The sequence below is a fragment of the Protopterus annectens genome, chromosome 7.part0 (genome assembly GCF_019279795.1).
Source record: "Protopterus annectens isolate FY-2018-M chromosome 7.part0, PAN1.0, whole genome shotgun sequence".
NCBI classification, from domain to species: Eukaryota; Metazoa; Chordata; order Ceratodontiformes; family Protopteridae; genus Protopterus; species Protopterus annectens.
The window spans coordinates 87,837,308-87,858,965 of record NC_056739.1 but is presented as its reverse complement, the minus strand read 5'-3'; the positions used below and the strand labels follow the sequence as shown (position 1 = coordinate 87,858,965).

Below are 21,658 nucleotides of genomic sequence, written 5' to 3'. Positions count from 1 at the left end.
AGCTGGATTTTATTGGCCCGGTGAAATGAAAGACACTGGGAAGTCTTCAGTTTGCCCACAATATCAAACAATGGGAATGCATCCTGGGTTAAGAATGTCACTGATACCTATGCATATTATTGTAGTCCTGTTTGGGTGGATAGCCATGGATTTTATAGATTCATTAGTAAAGTCTAGAGTCTAGTAATGGTTGCCAGTGCAGTCTACATATTACAGACTATGCCATTTCCACAACTCTTTGTTGACTGAGAAATAGGTAGTTGGATGAGTAATTTATGGAGGGTTTTACAAACCTTCCTGCATCTCAAATTGTATACAAGCCATCTCCTAACTCTGAGACACTCTTCCACAAAGAAATAATTTGCCCAAAGCTAAATGTTATGTCTCAGGTCTAATATCATTCACATCTTGGATTTAGGATTTAGTAGAAATGATCAAGGGTAACATATCTGTTACTCTGCAAGCATGTAGCAGTTGTATACAGCTGAGCTGCCTTTGAAGATGGGCCTGTTTTTTTTGCTTGTTTTTCTTTGTTTTATCCTCTTTCGATCGACTGTCAGTGAGGCCAGTGAAAGAATCTATATCATTTCACCCAGCTGCAAGTTCATTAAACAACTTAGAAAAATGAAGCCATCAAAACTTCTCAAACCTAGAAAATATAGATATATAGATATGAGTGTAATGTTGTAGATTGACTAATAATTCGGTTGACAGATTTTTTTTTCTGTTTCACATTCCTTCAAATGATCATTGGAGGATTTGTGCTATCATCGACTTGTTCAGCTTGAATACAGCACACGGGTGAAGTTTGCTCTTTTTTTCCCTCAAAGCTTTTTTTTTTTTTATCCCTTATAACTGCCAACCATCAAGTGACTGCCATTGCTGTCCATTTGTTTCCTTCTGAGGCAGGAGCTGCATGGTCCATATGTACCCCCTGTGTCTAGAATGACTGAAGCCCATTTGTTCCTCAAAGGCATAGCTATCATACAGGCAGTTATGAGGGGAGTTTGTAGTATGGCCGTAACTTCTCCTCTTGGTGATGGCATGACCAAATTGGTCACTGCAAGGACAATCCTACGCGTCTTTCTGGGGGCATGCATGGTCTCACACTTGTTCTTTCCAATGGCAACAATCACTGGGTTGTGTTGTGATATCTACCCCTCCTCCTGCCCTGTGGGTTGTTTCAGACATGACATATTTCACCTTAGCCCCAGAGCAACAAATCCCATAGGCTGCCAACCACCAAAATCTTTCTCACCCTCCACACAGGTTCACAGACAGAATTCTTGCTTCTCTCACCCCACCTCCCTGGATCTTCCAGATCCAGAGACATTAACTGATCTCAGGCCGTCTGGGTTGCAGTCAGGGCTTATCCCTCTGTGCTCTATGTCACAGAGCTAAGACAGGAGTTAGCCCTTTGGTCATGGCTGTGAGACCATGGAGTTAAGCCTCTTGATTGGAAGGAGTAGATGGCAGTGCATCCCCCTTGTTGGGAGAAGCAGTGTTTGCAGATATGTTTCTGGCTTTTTTCTGTGTTCTTATACTGATAACAAATACAAGGATAACATGTTTATGATTAGGTTTGCTGCTGTTGGACTGTGGGTAAATTCTTGCATAGGTAATGCTGTATATTTGACTATCTGAATGTCCATTGTTGTGGCAATTTGGATTACTGCCCTTGCTCTAAGATAAAGAGATTTTGGAGGTAACGTATTAGTGCAGATCAGCAGACACCCACCCTGAAAAAAATGATTTAATTTCATTACAGTGAATTTCAAGATTCACTGTAATTCTGTGCCATTTGCAATTTATTTTTAATTTTTGCAGGGCTCATAGTTACAGGTCCCATGTTTTCAATAGGAAGCCATTGAATTTTATAATACTCTACTGACATAAAGTTGTGTTAACCAAGTAAATGTCAGGAAGTCAGAGACTTCTTTACAGGAGAGACACCATATGAGAAAGGGTCCATAATACAAACATAGAGATGACTTGTAGATACGATGAATTGGGGGAAGGAATCAGTGTAGCAGCAAAAACCTCACTAAGCACAGGAAGATGCTACAGTCTCCACCCATGTGACATCAGCAGACCAGGAGGACTGAATTCTGGAGCCTACAGCAGCAGTGTTAAGCACTGCACCAGAGTGTGGCCCTGGTGTAACGACACTACACTTCTGTGAATAAAGGCAGCTTTGTGTTTACCAAGCCTTTCTTATTATAGCTGATTGCTCAGAATATGTGTCATTTCCAAATAATGTATTTTGATGCGTTCTGATAATCACATGTGAACAGACTTCAGCATCTGGGACAAACCTCAGTGGTAAACATACCATAGCTATGAATGTTAAACAAAAGATGGATAATATAGTTAACCTGACTTTCTCTGAAGTATATTTTATAGATTTTGCATATTTTTTTATTTATTTTGTCTGTTACAGAACTGGTGTAAAGTAAGGATTTGAAAGGAGGCATTATCACACTCAAAGAAGCAGGAAGGTTGAATTTGGTTTCTGCTAAGTGTAGTGCAGGAGATGGTTTGTTCCAAATTTAAACTGCGCAGGCCATTAGTGCTACTTTTAAGGACAGGGTGAGGGCTGTTAAGATGAGGGCAATAGAATCACAAGGCCATAGTAACACAACAGCTATGCTGTCAGCTCATACATAACTTTAGAGAGCAGAAAAAAATGATAGAGAAAAAATGTAAAGGGACATCTGGACGAGCAACATTGTTGGAACATGATGCATATTAGAAAATATGAAATGCATACATTCTGAAATTAAAAACACTAATCCAAGAAACAAGAAATAAAAATGTGTGTAGAACGTGAAAACAAAGTGGGAAATGACAAACAAAATACAGTGGCATGCTAGGTGATGCATTTTTTATATATTTCCAAACAATAATTTGATAATAAAATGATGGGAGAAAAAATAATGTGCAAACAACTCGTGTGCAGTTTTCTACATTTCAGCTAACAGCTTAGTGTGATGTACAACCAATATATCTAAAGATCATGTACACAGCTTCTGGGTTAACTCTTCGTTTATATAACTAGAACTCAAATTTCACATGTAGCATGAAAAAAAACAAAAAACAAATAGCTGCTTGATTCAAAGCGACTGAGTTAAATAACGATTCTTTGTAGATGACCCTGCCTCTTTCAGTCGTCTTCATGGCGAGATAATGAAGCAACACAACATCCTTCAAGTTTGGCGGATCGGGGTGGGCAGGTAAACCAACTGCTTTCAGAAACAGAGATCAAGTGTGGTGTTAACCAGGAAGATAGAGGCCAGCATAATGTCAGGAGACTGACTACTGCTGTCAGCAAGACCAAGGCTGGTGAAATGTGAGGCAGGGACATTAAGAAAAAGACAGCATAGCTGATGGGGAACAGGAAGGAGGCAGTATCAGTAATTATAGTATTGGAACTACATTAAGATAAGCCATGCATCTCTAAGTTTAACTTCCAGCCTAAGTGATAGCAGAGTAAACTTCTACCAGATATAACAGTGTCATTCCTCTAAGTGCTGTCCTACAAGGTAAGGATCTAGGGCCTAGAAACAAGGGGATCACGTGTCACCACTCAATAAAAGGTAGGTGGGTGCAAGGAATGAAATAATTACAAGAAAGCAGTTCAGTCAGCTGCCAACGTATGCATGCATTAAGCAGCACTGTAACGAGATAAAACAAAGGAAAACTAGATAAAACAAAGGAAAAGACAGGAAATAAGGAAGGAAGAATAAAGGCAACAGAATGCTAAGTTGTCTTCTTTCTGTTTTTTTTTTTCTCTTTTCACAGCCTGAGAAGCTTGGTGACATTTGCTGTTCCCTACGCTATGTTCCTACAGCTGGGAAGCTCACTGTGTGTATTCTGGAAGCAAAGAACTTAAAAAAGATGGATGTCGGTGGCCTGTCTGGTAAGACTGTCTTTCCTAGTGATTAACATGCGCTGCATTCTTAAAAAACAAATGCACTAAAAATAATATAGATCAAAATATGTTTCAAGCAGTCACCTGTTTCCTGCATTCAACTGTCTGCATTCTAGTTTAGCCTTATACTCAGTGACAGGCTTATGTGGTGCAGCTTAAGACTCAGTGTACAAGACTTGCTGTTGTTACCTCCCACTATTATCCACGAGCCAAAGCAAGCCTTGAATTAACCCCATTGTGTCAATGTACAGGCCTCTTCACCCCACTAAATGCCTCCTTGAATTAACCCTATTGTGTCAGTGTGTAGGCCTCTTCACCCCACTAAATGCCTCTTGTACACTGAGGCGGTAGAGTGTGAAGTGTATGCAACAAACCAGCACCTTGGGCCCTTGTTTCTCAGCGCTCAGTATACAGGACACAATCACATGAACTCATGCCCACAACACTTGCACTGTGGTTGCCTTACCAGCAGTGACACAGTACCTCCGCCCCCTCACTATCTCCAGCTGTTTGCTGAACAAGTGCTTTCCATGCTCTGAGAAACAGTTACATCTCTCCCTCATTGGTCTTCTGATGAGTCTTCCTGATTCCTGAATGTGGGGTGCTACTGGCAGGATTAACACTGCATCTGGGTGTCAGTGGGTGGTACCCTGCAGCTAGTTCTGGGCTTATAGGATCCCCAGTCTCCCTCTTTTAAGGGCTACTCCTGATATGTATGTAAGGTATCTTTTCCAAAAGACAAATCATTCAGGAGAAAAATGTCAAAAAATCACTGGCTATCAAACCTGGGTTATGACTCACAGTACCTAACAGAGATCACTGACTGTCAAACCCGGGTTATTACTAACATACCTAACAGAGATCACTGGCTATCAAACCCGGGTTATGACTCACAGTACCTAACAGAGATCACTGACTGTCAAACCCGGGTTATTACTCACAGTACCTAACAGAGATCACCGGCTATCAAACCTGGGTTATGACTCACAGTACCTAACAGAAATCACTGACTGTCAAACCTGGGTTATTACTCACAGTACCTAACAGAGATCACTGGCCATCAAATCCAGGTTATTACTCACAGTACCTAACAGAGATCACTGGCTATCAAACCTGGGTTATTACTCACAGTACCTAACAGAGATCACTGACTGTCAAACCCGGGTTATTACTCACAGTACCTAACAGAGATCACTGACTGTCAAACCCGGGTTATTACTCACAGTACCTAACAGAGATCACTGACTGTCAAACCCGGGTTATTACTCACAGTACCTAACAGAGATCACTGACTGTCAAACCCGGGTTATTACTCACAGTACCTAACAGAGATCACTGGCTATCAAACCTGGGTTATTACTCACAGTACCTAACAGAGATCACTGGCCATCAAACCCAGGTTATTACTAACATACCTAACAGAGATCACTGGCTATCAAACCCGGGTTATTACTCACAGTACCTAACAGAGATCACTGGCTATCAAACCCGGGTTATTACTCACAGTACCTAACAGAGATCACTGACTATCAAACCTGGGTTATTACTCACAGTACCTAACAGAGATCACTGGCCATCAAACCCAGTTTATTACTAACATACCTAACAGAGATCACTGGCTATCAAACCCGGGTTATTACTCACAGTACCTAACAGAGATCACTGACTGTCAAACCCGGGTTATTACTCACAGTACCTAACAGAGATCACTGGCTATCAAACCTGGGTTATTACTCACAGTACCTAACAGAGATCACTGGCCATCAAACCCGGGTTATTACTCACAGTAGAGATCACTAGCTATCAAACCCGGGTTATTACTCACAGTACCTAACAGAGATCACTGACTGTCAAACCCGGGTTATTACTAACATGCCTAACAGAGATCACTAGCTATCAAACCCGGGTTATTACTCACAGCACCTATCAAGCAAAAAGTTATAAGAAAGATGAAGAAGGTCTACTCTTCAGTTTGTTAATAGAAAAATCACTCCCAGAATTTACAAACAGTTTATTTTGTCACTAAAATAGAACTGACTATATTGTTTAATACAATCCAACTGACTCTCGTTTGATAAAAGCGTCCCTGAATTAACGGATCATTGTTATTTTCTTTCTTATAGATCCGTATGTGAAGATCCATCTCATACAAAATGGCAAAAAGTTGAAGAAGAAGAAGACGACGGTTAAGAAGAAGACACTGAACCCTTACTTCAATGAATCCTTCAGTTTTGAGATACCTTTTGAACAGATGCAGGTAGGAAAACAGCGGTATAATTTCCAGTCCTTTCTGTTAGCCCTTCTCTCTGGCTCTATGCCAGCACCACATAGATCTGGGTACATTTCTGAGACGTGGCACTAGTCATGTGTGTCAACTGATGTAGAGCAGACAGCTAACTGGCCATCCCCATCACATCTGTATCCTGGCCTCCTTGTCTTTGATAGCTCATCACCATGGCATATTTTCCAGTGAACACCACTCCACAACCGGGTTCAAACCATGTAAGGAGATGGGAACTACTGCTCCATCAACACTGGGATGACCCTTTTTCTTGTACATTCTCAGTCTTTTAAGTGACTCTTTTGCAAGGATGACTGTGTCAGTACAGGGACTGCAAACTTTTCTCAGCAGTCCAAGACTTGGGTATTGCTGAATTAATAGATAAGTACGAATGCAGTTCAGTGAAGGAGACACAGATGCCAGGAGCTATGAAATGTGCAGCATCTTGTGAGGAAGAAAGTGGCACAACTCAACTTCAGAAGTAATTTATGTATTGTAAAGGCAACATATGAAGGGATTTTGGTCAGCTCACAGGATGTAGAACTTCTTTCAGGCAGTAGTAAAACCTCAATAAAGCAAGTTATAATTGCATGCATTATGAGCATATGGCATCCTTTCGTAGCCAGACAAGTGATGAAAAGTAAGTTCTCCAACAGACAAGTTCTGAACACCACTTTCAGCAATTATTAACGTTGCACTTTTTCCCACTGTTGAGTGATTATGGAGTTAGTATATGTAAGTCATGGGGTGTGGAGGTCTTACCCATATGGGGGTTGCAGGTGGGTTAACTCCTGCAAAACATGCTTATTTTTTGATTCACTGAAAATTATTTTTAGTTACATGTTTTTGCAGAATTGTCCTTCAGAAAAATGACAAATGCTGGATCATCATAGACCTCATTTCTGATATATATATATATATATATATATATATATATATATATATATATAAACACAACATAGTTGCACGCAGTATTTATTTGAAACAGATTATTTTTTAAAATTGCTGCGGATTTGCTAGTAATAAAAGACAAAGCTGAAGAAACCTTCATGCAATTAGGATATTGAGACAGAGTAGGTTACATTTGGCAATGGCATTTGAGCAATTCTGGACCTAGAATCACAAGCAGCAATGGAGAATTGCTCAAGCTCCTCCCCTTACCCACAATCCTTTTCTTCTCCTTAATTACCTTAGATTGAGTTTGCACTCTATTCAATTAACCATAATATGACAAAGTAGTATCTGCCCCTAACAATCTCTAAGGCAGAAAAGCAAAGAATATTGCTAAAGAGTGGAAAGGGTGAAGAAAAACAGAGAAAAGAGTTCTGGAGTCTGCATAGCAAGACCATAAAAGGATTCCCTGGTTTGCCTGAATTGTGGCGGTGTTACAGAATACAATGTATATAGAAGGAGGACATCAAATTGTAGAAGCAGAGACTGCTCCTGTTTCATAAATGGATGAGGCAGTCATCTAAGCAGAAGTAAATGTGAATGCCTTTCATCTTGAAGTCTGCTACAGCTGGTTACAGGCACTTATTGGTGGAGACCTTCAGTGCAGTTACCAGACCAAACACAAGGTCAAGCGACTGAAAATGTTGTTGCCCCACTTGGATCCTCTGTGGACAAAATATCAGGCTGTAGCAGCAGGAATCCTTTATGTCCCTGGTGACCATCCCAGCTTCCATGGGAAAGAGAGAGAGAGAGAGAGAGAGAGAGAGAGATATCTAAGACTGAACCATTCCATCCTGATCATTTGAGCCCTAACAACTTTGCTGAGGCAGGATAGATCAGAACTCGGTCTCCACTGAGCTCTTCCTTCTCTTTGGATCAAGAAGAGATGCAAACTAACAGCGTATCTCTTTGAACAGAGAAGGAATCACCTCTACAATCTTTTTCTCAATATCTTTTGGATTTTAATATACTTCTTACTGAATAAAAGTATTATAACATGTCTTGTCTGTCTAGATATCATTTATATACTATATTGCTAAATTAACACTGTAATCTTTTGTTGGTACTTACGTATTATCTCAACCACATCATGAAAACCGCTTTATGAGAAAACTTCAATGCATTTTTAGTTTAGATTAATGCCTACAACCTATAGGAAACCTTTTCTTTTTAAAACAAATTAAAATGTACAACTTGTCTGTGGTTTGGGGTGTTTGCCACCCCCCATCCCCTATCTTTCTCTAGAATTGTTGATCAACGAAGGTGAGCCATGTGACAACTGTCATTTAGTGGTCCAATAAAGCAATACAGATCTTTTTTTGGGTTTGATCACTTTTAATAAATTGTAAAATATGTGATATACACATGGTGTTACTTGTAATGAGCTCCACCTTGCAACTGTCGGTATGTAGTAAAGTATACTTCACTTCATAATTTGGTCCGTTCCTCCAAACAGTGTGTTTTTTCCTACAAATCCCAGAGGATTAAAGTCAGTAAAGAAGAACAGCTATTTTTAGATTTTTGCCTGATCACCCCTGCCCCTCACACACATACACACACACACACACACACACAATCACTGTACCCATTGTTCAAATTTCTTGTGGTAACAGGTTAAAAGATAAAAACTCTCAATATTTACATGAGAGCGCTCCGGCAATTTATTCATTAATTATGCTGAAAAGGCAGGGAGCGTTACTGCTTAACTTTCCACACCAACAATTCCAAATTTTAAAAATACAACTGTGTTGGCTGACTACTATTTTGAAGTGTGGTAACCAACCTTGAAGCAGTGCACAATGAAAGTCGTCTAATAAGACATTCGTCTGCTGGTTGCGATAATAAACAAGTTTTCTCATAAAGCAGTTTTCATGAAATGGTTGCCATAATACGTAAGTACCCTTTTGTCTTTGGCCTTAATCTTTGCTGAAAACGAGCATTTTGACCAGACAATATATTAGTTACTAAACAAACTAACAAATGCTGTCCTCCAGAAGGGAATTACTGCTAGAGAAAATAGTAAATGTGCCTTGAGAATAGCTTAAGAAAGAGACTGATGCAAACTAATCTCCATTTTCTAATCACAGTCCAGCAGAAGGTCCTTATGGGTTACTAAAGAGGTTGGTAATTCTTCTTCTGTCACATTTGCCATACTTATAAGGGGATGAGAAAGCTGGGAGGTAGGGAAGAAACCCAAGAAACCATTTAGTGGTTCTGAAAATATCCCAGCATGGGGGCTCCAGACCCCTGTAAATTCTGCTTCTGGGACCCTACTGCCATCTGAGGCTAATTAGTCCCCTTCCATACGATCTGCTTTGAAAGGAGTGAACTGTGAAAAATGAACAATGGCCAAACGATCTGTTATTATGAGAGGGAACTTTCTTACAATAACCTCTAGACAAGGTAAAAAATGTAAAATAACGTGGATAACTTTAGAAAAAGTCTCTTTAGTCTTTCTTAAATGCTAACTTGGTATGTAAAGCCTCCCCAAAAAACTCCCCATATCAAAACAACAGGAAGATTCTTAAGCCTGGTAATTACATCTTCAGACTTATGTTGATTTGTAAGTCATACCTTCCTCATGTACATAGTACCATAACATTTACAATTAAAATCAATGTAATCTGCACAACAGGCATCTTTATCTACATGTGGCTAAATTTTAGATTCTGTATTCAAAACATTAAACACTTTTTCATTATTAAATGTAATTTATTTATTAACTTGATAAAACCTATAAGCAAAATTGCATCTTTTCATGGATGACCCAGGACTATTGTCTGGTTAAGTGAGTAATTAGTGTCACAAACAATATAGATGAAGGAAGAATTAAAGATTTGAACCCAAGACTGCAGGGTGAAACACATGAGCAGCTTATAGCCTTAAATCTCTGCGCTAAATAGGCAGACTTCAGCATCAAGAAATTTGTGCACCAGTGTCGCCTTTTCTTGGCAGATCATATTGTTTTGGTAGATAACCATAAAGATTAAAACATTAAAAACCCAAACTCCCACAGAGCTAGCAGAATACATTATGATTTCCTAACAAATCAAACATCTTGATCTGTGTCTGGAGACAGAGCAGAATCAACCAGCACTTTTTCCACAGAATTCGTGCAGCGGCCACATCAGTTGGATGCTCGGATGGAATAAGATTTTGTGCCAGTGCATAAAACTGCCACACGCAGTGCAACACTTCATTCAAAACTTGAAATACTGAGGAAATGAGCATCGGAGGGTTCAAAAACTAGTTTTACCCTTAAAATGTGAAAGTACTTATGTAAAGGAGTGTGAGTGTGCAAAGGCAGAAGCAGAGAGAAATTAAGAATTGTATATAACTTCCTTTCATTTTATTAAATATCTTTGCATCTTTCATTAAGTGTTCGGTCATTAATTTCATTAATACCTAAAAACAAAGGTCTTTGAAGTGGAGATGGATACACTTTCATGCCCATTGAATCTCCCCTCATATTCCAGTCAACTTCATTATACTGAGAATCAACTGTGCACAAAAATCACACATAATTTTCTTGCTGAAGTGCTTTTTTAACATCAGAAACAAAGTATATTTTATCTTCAAAACATTTCAAAACTAAGTATTGGGATCATTTATCTGGGACAAAATCAGTAGTTTTATCCATGAATGAATGAATGAGACATTTTCTAAAATAACTGAACAAAAACATTCTAGGTCTTTTGTGGAAACTGAAATTGTTAAAATGGTTGGAATTCCCAATTAAAATGTTTCCCAAAGCACCTTTAATGTCATATATGCCAGAAGCTATTTGTAGTTTCTAAATTTGGCTCAGCCATATTAAAGTAGTTTAAACACATACATTAGCCACACAGGAAAAGCAGTGGATCAAGCCAAAAGCAGCTGTCTGTACAAAGTCGGTTTCATACAGACACACACACTAAAAAATCAAGTGCAAGGATGCAACCTTCATCTCCACAACTCTCTCACATATAGGTATGCTGTTATGAAGAGGGCCAAATAGAAAATATCTGTAACCACAATTATAGTAATTTGGTAAGGCACGTTTACTAATCTACTGTAGAGAAATACAGACAAAATACTTCATATTTTTGGTTCAAAGGCTACAGAGAAGACAGGCACGTGCTTTTTTTCTACGCTTATTGCCTTTGAAATCTAACTTGGAACTTCTTGCAGACTGGATATCAGACTTAGCTTCCAGATACATGACTGCATCCTAGACAGTCAATGAGTGGTTGGCAAGGTTAGGGTATCTATAGCCAGGAAATAAATATGTAGCCATCTCACAAACCCACAGCAATGGCTGCAACCAATATGTAAAAATTAAAAAGACTGAAATGATGAAAGCTATATCACATTTGGCTGCACTGCTATGTTCTTATATAGGAACAGTAGAAATCATGTACAGTAGAGAAGTGGTCCGTCTAGGATGATCACGTTGTGGAGTGGCATTGTGTTCTGGTTAAATGGTGGTGGTGCAAGTAGAATGTTCATGTGCTGTCACATTGCCCCTTAAAAACAAAGTAGTAATGGCATATCCAAGTTGCTTACAAACCACAAGGAAATAAAGAATGAAGGGAGGAAAGGTCCTGTAATAAAGCAAGAATGTTAGTACAAAGGAGAGAGAGAGAGAGGAGAGAGAGAGCGAGAGAGAGAGAGAGGAGAGAGAGAGAGAGAGAGAGAGGAGAGAGAGAGGAGAGAGAGAGAGAGAGAGAGAGAGAGAAAGAGAATTGCCCACCTGGGGAAATACATCTGGTTTGAACATCTGGGATGCTCCCATATTACACATGAGAACTGCACTGGTCCCTTAGGGAGAAAGAGGCAATGCTAGTAAAGGTGCAGCAGAGATACTCACTTACTACAGGATGCAAACCCTGTGGGAGAAGCAGGGTTTCAGATAAAAATACGGTGCTCACTTATCATGCAGCATGCGGGTTATTGCAGCTCTGGAGAAGCACAGATGATGGCAAACTTAGGATGCTTACAGAATACGAAGACATAGGAATACACTATCCTCTAATTAAGTACAGAGGTACAACACATTTAATGACCATCTCATTTTCGTGTGTGCCTGATGGAATGTTGCTGTACATCTGAGATATTCTCCGTCTGTAGGAAGGCATGCAGCAACACTTGTGGATCACTACTGACAGTAAGCCAAAGTGATTTCTTGTCACTTGAAGAAAGGGATCTAGTGGAGAGGAAGACAGAGTCATGCTGAAGGATCACTGCTAAGACTAAACCGTATTCTTCCTGACTCAAATGAATGGATGTCATGAAGCACAGAGGGCAGTAGGTAGTAGTGTATTCTGAAGGCTTTTCCCAGTATAAGAATAAATCCAGCACCTCTGCCCTTTTCTCCTGAAATGTATTTTGTTTCTTTGTACCACCCCTGAATTCAGCTGAAGATCAAAAAATAAAAAAAACTTCTGCTTTTAAACTGTAGCATTTCTAGCAAACAGCTTGCTACAACTTATACCCCACACAAAACTTTGAAGTGCTTTAGTACTGCTGTAGAGCTTTTCATTTGATTGATTAATTATTATGGCCTAATAGTTTTATTAGGTTGATGAACTGAATGATTGTTAACACAGTGATGTATAAAAACAGTTAGATTTTAAGATTTGAATTGTATCTGAAGAAGCATGCAAGACGCATGTGAAAGCGCTTATACATCCTTCTATCCATTGGAATAAAGTACGTTTTTTAGAAGACCTCAGTGTTCTCGTGGTGTGTCTTGGAAGATTTGTTTTGTTATTTTAGCTTTATCGAAATGCATTTCTGTACCAGCATTCAGAAATGAATACCGGTAATGTACTGATGATCGATCACCATGCCCCAGTTATGCCCCCTAACACCTTGCATCTGAATGTTCGAACACTTCATAGTTCGGCAGGGTACGTGAGCGAATGTTATCATTGCGAATGGACTGTGCATTCGCAATTATAACGTTCGCTCATGTAAGAGGATCGTGGTCCAGTGCGGTTAGGGAAATACATCACTTTCCTCACTGTAGTGCGATCTCGGAGTTGGAATATTAAGTTGGGGGGGCAGCCCCCCACAGGGGGGTGCAGGGGGGCTTGCCCCCCTGCATAGATGTGAGTGCAGGCTAGTTAGGTAGGGAGTTAAGGGAAAGGTGGGAGTGCTGTTAATTGTCGAAAATGTCACAAGCGACTTTTTTGACAATTAACAGCTGTTTTCGACATTAGGTGCATACGGACATGTTCATTTCCGATGTTAAAATTCGAAGTTTCGTACACTTTTTTTTTTATTTTCGAAGTTTTGATAGTAAACCATCTATATATATAGGATCCGTACAGATGCTCAACTGCATCTTTCACCGAATCCCAATTTGTTGAGCATACTTGCGCGAAAGTGCTGCTCACCGAAGCAGCACTTTCGAGTAAGTATGCTAGTTGTTCCGGTCGTACTACAGTGTGGTATGGGAAAATTCCCTTTTCCCCACTGTAGTGCAAACTCGGAGTGAGAATATTAAAGTAGGGGGGCATTCAAGTAGATTTTGTGTTTTTTTTTTTTTTTTAAACATACTTTAACGAAAGCGCTTTTGGTGGTAATAGATTCGGGCTTTTGATCTTTCGATCAAAAGTCCTAGATCCATAAATATGTGTATATATATATATATATATATATATATATATATATATATATATATATATATATAGTTCTGCTTTGATCCATCGAAAAACCACTTAATCGAAACTCACTTACCCATTCTCAGTTCAGCAAAACTTATAACGAAAGCACGGACTGCCAACATCCTTTCCCTGAAAAAGGAACTACTTGGCCACCACGAGAAAAAATCCACATGGACCAAAACTAAACCCGCCAAAGTGGAGGGCTTCACCCCACACCCCACCTACTTAAACATTCCAACTCCAAGATCGCACTTAATTTTAGAAAGGGCAAAGTTCACCATGGTGGCCAAGTGGTTCCTTTCTCAGGGAAATGATGTTGGTAGTCTGTGCTTTCATTAAAGTGAAATTTTGTTGACCTGGGAACGGGTAAGTGAGTTTTGATTAAGTGTTTTTTCGATGGATCAAAGTAGATCCATATATATATTTATATATATATATATATATATATATATATATATATATATATATATATATATATATATATATATATATATCACACACACACACACACACACACACACACACACACACACACACACACACACACACACACACACACACACAATTTGTATAGAACAGAGAAAGAAAATCCAGATGTAGAAGTTCCTTTTGCCATTCTCATTTCTAAGAAGGTTATTTGTATCAAAACAGATGGGGATGTAAAAATGAGTATGTTCAGGATGCTTCATATATTTTACAGAATGTTATTCCAGGCAGATGAGATCATTTTTGAGGCTAACATTTCATTTAGCATAAAACTGGACAGAGGTTTACAAAGAAGAATGTCACTGTTGTTCCTTTTATTGTACGTGCTGCTCTGGAGCTGTTGTTTGTACTTCAGAAGAAGACTGTAGCTGTAATACATGAGTTTCTAGCACAGTGTACTTTAGAGGAAGATGGTTTGAGCTAGTATTGAAAGCCAGATGGATTTTTGGTTAGGCAGTGATGTTTGGAGAAAAGTTTAAAATGTATAAACCTTAGTATGTTGTTATTCACCTTTTTAAAGGTTTCAGTATTCTTAACGGAGAGTGTTGTGATTATGAGCAGGACATCATCAAGTCTGGTGAGCAGGACGTTAACAGCTATGGCTTGTCTGGCTTCACTGGGAAGGAAGTTAAAGATTTTATAAGCTGCTTTTACTTGCTGTAGTACTATGTAGAGCCAAGATTCAGTGTGCAGCTACAATTAAAGGGTTTGATTTAGAAGGACCCCTCTAACTATTTCTGTTGGTTGGCCGATGGTAGAGGGCAGCACTGATAATCTTTGTTCTGTGTCAGATATCATCACTGTAGTTTTGTAAGTGTTCAAACAAATTCTGTTTACCTGTAGCCAGTTCCAGAGGTTTACAAGGTCATTCTATAATGAGATATTGAACTCTTGGGAGGAGGAGTTACACCTAGTAAGGACTAAGTTGCCATACAAGATGCAGCTACGGTTTGCCTGATGTGATAAAAAGGTCATTTATAAACAGGAAAAGGAGAGATCAGAACATTGGGGATAGGGTTGGGGGTGGGGGAGATGTTCCTTTTCACAGGTAGCAGTTTTGGTAGAAAACGAACCAGAAGAGATAGTAAAAGTTTTGTATCTGAGATAGTCTGAAAACTAGTGGCACACAATTTATAAATGTTCAGGAATGTAATATTTTAATTAGCAGCTTGTGGTTTACATATGTAAATGCTCTTTTGAGTTCAACAAAAATAGCTCTATTAAGTTTTATACACCCCGTGTTTCTGCACGTGTATTCTGTAAAATAATATATTGTTGTACCTCTGCTATATTTAGACCTGAGACCATGTTGCCTGTCAGGTAAGATGTCATACCTGCTAAAGTGTTGGAAGATTTGATTATGCAGTACTCTTTCCAGAAGTTTTTCCAAATGGTCAAAGTTTGCAATTGGGCTTTAGTTACTAACTGATGTAGGGTTGGTTAATTTTGACAGTTGGATGATTGTAGCATCTCTAAAAGACTGAAAGACCTGTCTGGTTGTGGGAGAGAGGATACACATAAGGCTTAGTGCTTTGACAAGGATATCACTTCCCATTTTTAGTATTCCAGGATGGTTTATGTAGTTGTGAGTTTTGCATTGTAGAGGCAATTTACTGAAGGCCTCTTCTACTGACTTTGTAGTAACTGTTGTGAAGTAAAACAAGGGGCAGCTTAATAAGGAATGAAGGGTTTCATTAAACACTGGATGACCTATATTTTTTGTATTCTCTTTGCATCCTTGATATCAAATTTCCAGATCCATTCCTTGTGTAACACCACTATTCCGTTCTTTCTGTAACAGTTTACCTCTCATAAAGGTCTGTCAGCTGCTGAGAAAAGATGCAGTTTGTAGAGATTTGCAAAATTAAGGGCAGACCCCATGGCAAATGCCATTCATGCAAGATACCTAGATCATGTTCCTGCTCTCAGATTGAACCTACTAAACAGTGTCTTCTTCTTCTTCTTCTTTCGGCTTTTCCCAGTTAGGGGTTGCCACAGCGGATCACATGTCCGCTCATGATTGGCAGTGGAGTTTTACAGTGTCGAGTTGCCAGCCCGGCGCCCAACCTTCCACAGGAGGCACACACACTCACACCTAGGGCCAATTTAGTGTGTCCAATCCACCTACAGCATGTCTTTGGGATGTGGGAGGAAACTGAAGCACCTGGAGGAAACCCACGCGACCACAGGGAGGACATGCAGACTCCACACAGAAGGCACCTTAGCTGAGGATTGAACCAGGGAACCTCTTGCTGTGAGGCGACAACACTAAACGCTGCACCAACCTACTAAACAGTGTATAAGCTATAAAAATCCCTGTATAGAACACACTGTACCACATGATGTCTCCCTCCTGCATGCAGTGCTGAAAGCTTGATCACGTAATGTTCAAGAAAAAGAGGGATTCCTTTGCATGCCGCTCTGCATCTACAAAAGACAACCTTCACATAACTGATGCAGGCCCCCTTTTGCTTGTCTCTGCTGACCTACTTACACAGTGAGCAGGGGTCATGAGCACAGAAGGGAGTGAAATCCCAAGCTCACTATCTCTGGAATATGGGTCATGAGCACAGAAGGGAGTGAAATCCCAAGCTCACTATCTCTGGAATATGGGTCATGAGCACAGAAAGGAGTGAAATCCCAAACTCACTATCTCTGGAATATGGGTCATGAGCACAGAAGGGGTGAAATCCCAAGCTCACTATCTCTGGAATAGGTTTCCTTGCTGCTCTGAAGTCACTGCAGGACCTCAAGTAAGTTGTAAATGCTGCAAAATCCCAGAGTATAACTGCAGCTTAAACATAACCCAACTCTTCATAAAATGCACACTGACAGGTAATACAGACATATGCAGTAAATGGGTGAAAAACAAGCAGAACTGTTGGATAACTCCTTGCATTTGTACATCAAAAATAAGTACACATTAGACCAGGGGTACTGAGAGTGTGAGGTAAGGTAAAGCACTGGGCACAAGATGCCGTTTGTAAGCTCAGACTAGTGAGTATACGAATTAAAGTGAAGTAATGAAAACACATTTTGTTAAGAGCACCGATTGTGTACGTTAAGGTGAGGTGGTGAGTTACATAATGTCCAAAGAATGCTGAAAGATGAGTTGAGCTGAAGCAGTGACTACACACTGGTACCAGGGTACTGAAGGTGGGAGTTAAGGTGAGGCAGGGAGTAACATAACGTGCAACGAATACTGAAAGATGAGTTAACCTGAAGCAGTGACTACACACTGGTACCAGGGTATTGAATGTGTGAGTTAAGGTGAGGCAGGGAGTAACATAACATGCAAGGAATGCTGAAAGATGAGTTAACCTGAAGCAGTGACTACACACTGGTACCAGGGAACTGAAGGTGTGAGTTAGGGTGAGGTAGGGAGTAACACAAAGTGCGAGGAATGCTGAAAGATGAGTTAACCTGAAGCAGTGACTACGCACTGGTACCAGGGTACTGAATGTGTGAGTTAAGGTGAGGCAGGGAGTAACATAATGTGCGAGGAATGCTGAAAGATGAGTTAACCTGAAGCAGTGACTACACACTGGTACCAGGGTACTGAAGGTGTGAGTTAGGGTGAGGTAGGGACTAACATAACGTGGGAGGAATGCTGAAAGATGAGTTAACCTGAAGCAGTGACTACATCCTGCTACCAGGGTACTGAAGGTGTGAGTTAGGGTGAGGTAGGGAGTAACATAACGTGCGAGGAATGCTGAAAGATGAGTTAACCTGAAGCAGTGACTACACACTGGTACCAGGGTACTGAAGGTGTGAGTTAGGGTGAGGCAGGGAGTAACATAACATGCAACGAATGCTGAAAGATGAGTTAACCTGAAGCAGTGACTACACACTGGTACCAGGGTACTGAAGGTGTGAGTTAGGGTGAGGTAGGGAGTAACATAACATGCTAGGAATACTGAAAGATGAGTTAACCTTAAGCAGTGACTACACACTGGTACCAGGGTACTGAAGGTGTGAGTTAAGGTGAGGCAGGGAGTAACATAACATGTGAGGAATGCTGAAAGATGAGTTAACCTAAAGCAGTGACTACACACTGGTACCAGGGTACTGAAGGTGTGAGTTAGGGTGAGGCAGGGAGTAACATAACATGCAACAAATGCTGAAAGATGAGTTAACCTGAAGCAGTGACTACACACTGGTACCAGGGTACTGAAGGTGTGAGTTAGGGTGAGGTAGGGAGTAACATAACATGCTAGGAATACTGAAAGATGAGTTAACCTGAAGCAGTGACTACATCCTGGTACCAGGGTACTGAAGGTGTGAGTTAAGGTGAGACAGGGAGTAACATAACATGCGAGGAATGCTGAAAGATGAGTTAACCTGAAGCAGTGACTACATCATGGTACCAGGGTACTGAATGTGTGAGTTAAGGTGAGGCAGGGAGTAACATAATGTGCGAGGAATACTGAAAGATGAGTTAACCTGAAGCAGTGACTACATCCTGTTACCAGAGAACTGAATGTGTGAGTTAAGGTGAGACGGGGAGTAACATAACATGCGAGGAATGCTGAAAGATGAGTTAACCTGAAGCAGTGACTACACACTGGTACCAGGGTACTGAATGTGTGAGTTAAGGTGAGGCAGGGAGTAACATAACGTGCAAGGAATGCTGAAAGATGAGTTAACCTGAAGCAGTGACTACACACTGGTACCAGGGTACTGAAGGTGTGAGTTAAGGTGAAACAGGGAGTAACATAACATGTGAGGAATGCTGAAAGATGAGTTAACCTGAAGCAGTGACTACACACTGGTACCAGGGTACTGAAGGTGTGAGTTAGGGTGAGGTAGGGAGTAACATAACGTGCGAGGAATGCTGAAAGATGAGTTAACCTGAAGCAGTGACTACACACTGGTACCAGGGTACTGAAGGTGTGAGTTAAGGTGAGGCAGGGAGTAACATAACGTGCAAGGAATGCTGAAAGATGAGTTAACCTAAAGCAGTGACTACACACTGGTACCAGGGTACTGAAGGTGTGAGTTAGGGTGAGGTAGGGAGTAACATAACGTGCAACGAATACTGAAAGATGAGTTAACCTGAAGCAGTGACTACACACTGGTACCAGGGTACTGAAGGTGTGAGTTAGGGTGAGGTAGGGAGTAACATAACGTGCGAGGAATGCTGAAAGATGAGTTAACCTGAAGCAGTGACTACACACTGGTACCAAGGTACTGAAGGTGTGAGTTAGGGTGAGGCAGGAAGTACATAGTTGCCCTGGGGTATTAATGATCTGAGCTGATGCTTTGGTGCCATTATAATGAGTAGAAGTCTCTAGAAGCTGTCTTTTTAACTTCATCCTTTCATGTGCCCTGAGATGATGTCAGTCTACTAGTTAGGTTTTCAGTACTTCAGCAACACAGAGCCTTCAGCTGCAGAAGGAAAACACCAACTGTGGTGAGTTGTGGTGTCTACAAGAAAGCCTGATAATTAAAAAGATTTGTTTAAATGGAAATCAGTGCTGCATTACCAAAGATAAGCATTCTGGAAGTAACATGCATTTGTATAGCAAAATGTAATGATATTTAGAAAGATGTGCCATGCAAATGCTTATGCTAGTAACTGAATGTTTTTTTTCCCCATAGAAAGTACTGGTGGTGGTAACAGTCCTGGATTATGACAAGCTGGGCAAGAATGAAGCCATTGGAAAGATTTTTGTTGGCAGTCAAGCTAGTGGGACAGAGCTACGGCATTGGTCAGATATGTTGGCCAATCCTCGACGACCCATTGCTCAGTGGCACTCCCTCAAGCCAGAAGAAGAGGTGGATGCCACTCTCGTTGGCTTGGGTGCCAAGAAGTGAAGCGAATGTATTAACTCACACCATTTTATGAACAGCCCATCAATCCACTACTATCAATACCTCACGTATGCAACCTTCGTCTTTTTTTTTTAACAAGAAACCCTCTGATGGCTGCAGATGGTTCCAGTTTCCCCTGCACTGTGGCCTAACCAATCATCAGCAGAGGCTGCAGTCCGGTAACAGAGTGGTCCCAGCACAGACTCTCAGGTTCTGACACAGCTTGAAGAAGTTTAAGAAACATGCCTCCTAACAGCCTGATTGAAGAAGAACGATGCTGCCTGGTGACGGGCATCATCTTTTTGCTATATGAAGTGGGAACATGAGAGGAAGTACGATTTGTCATACATGCAGCACAGGGTTATGTATGTGGTTCCATCTGTTCAACTCCAGGCTTTGTAACTGAAGAACTAAGCTCAGTGCAGCAGTCAGCCAGTCAGAAACCTGTAAGGACTACACAACCAGTATGCATATTAAAAGCCATATTGCCTAGTCAGAATATACAATATGCCATGACTAGGCAACTAAACACTCAAACTACAATGATTAGTCAAGCAGGTGATAGTCCATAATGAGATGAGATTAGTCAACCAGTCAAACTTGTGTAGCAGATGGGTCACTTATAATACCAGTTACAACCAAAGTGTTGAAACGTACCTGACCAAATGATTTACCAGTGATTTCTAAAGAACTAAAGTAATCAGTTACTAAGTATGCAATAGCAGTTAACAAACAAAAAGTATTGCATCAGTCAGTTAATGCTTAACTTGTGGATTGCTCTAAAAATAGACCTTCTTTAATGTGCCAAGATGATTCATGAGAACATAGGTATACTCAAAGTCATTCATATAGCTGCCACTGATCCAAAAACTCTTTATTAAAGTGAGCAGTTTCATTTGGTGTAATCACCAAACTTCATCAGACGTTAAATAATTTAAAGCCATTTATATACTATTATGTCACAAACTAATTAAATCCAGCAGCCAGTCACACAGATTATGAGTTACACACCATGGTTTTCCAACTCCAACAATACTATAAATTAGTTTAAAAACCAAGCATATTGCCTAAAATGCTTCATAAAATATAAATCATAAACGTAAACAAAAAACACTTATATTGAGTAATACTAAATCCAAAATAAAATAAAATACCCTATCTATCAAAAAACATATGTTTCAATAAACTAGAAATGGATGCTGTTTCATTTAAGCCTGGTGGGACATTAGCATTCAAATAAATCTGCCACCAGACTTTGTTTTCTTCCGGCTATAACTTCCATGGACCCCCTCGGGAATCACTTTTAATCTGATGTAAAACTGCAAACTTGAATGAATGTTGAGGATACACCTTAATATGTCTCTATAGTGCATTGTTTTCATTTTGATGTCTAATCTCATAATGATGTTCATAAATCCTTTGTGCCAGCTTATGCTGGGTCTTGCCAATATAAAACATGGTGCAAAAAGAGCACACAGTAATATAGACCACTGCCCAAGAGTAACAACTGTATCTTGCCCATATCTTAATAACCTTGTCACGTAT

At 40.2% G+C, this 21,658-nt stretch overlaps 1 protein-coding gene across 2 annotated transcripts in view; it reads left to right on the top strand.

Annotated features, from left to right (window-relative positions):
* The window catches only part of SYT2 (synaptotagmin 2), a 1,145,572-nt gene that overhangs the window by 1,122,426 nt on the left and 1,488 nt on the right, over nt 1-21,658 (top strand). For both annotated transcript variants that reach the window (XM_044076513.1, XM_044076514.1), the window contains 3 exons: nt 3,802-3,919; nt 6,055-6,188; nt 19,901-21,658. The exon at nt 19,901-21,658 is cut by the window's right edge and continues 1,488 nt beyond it. In XM_044076513.1, coding sequence (XP_043932448.1) covers nt 3,802-3,919; nt 6,055-6,188; nt 19,901-20,116 — 468 coding nt within the window. In that variant the 3' untranslated portion in view covers nt 20,117-21,658. The remainder of the gene's footprint in view (nt 1-3,801; nt 3,920-6,054; nt 6,189-19,900) is intronic.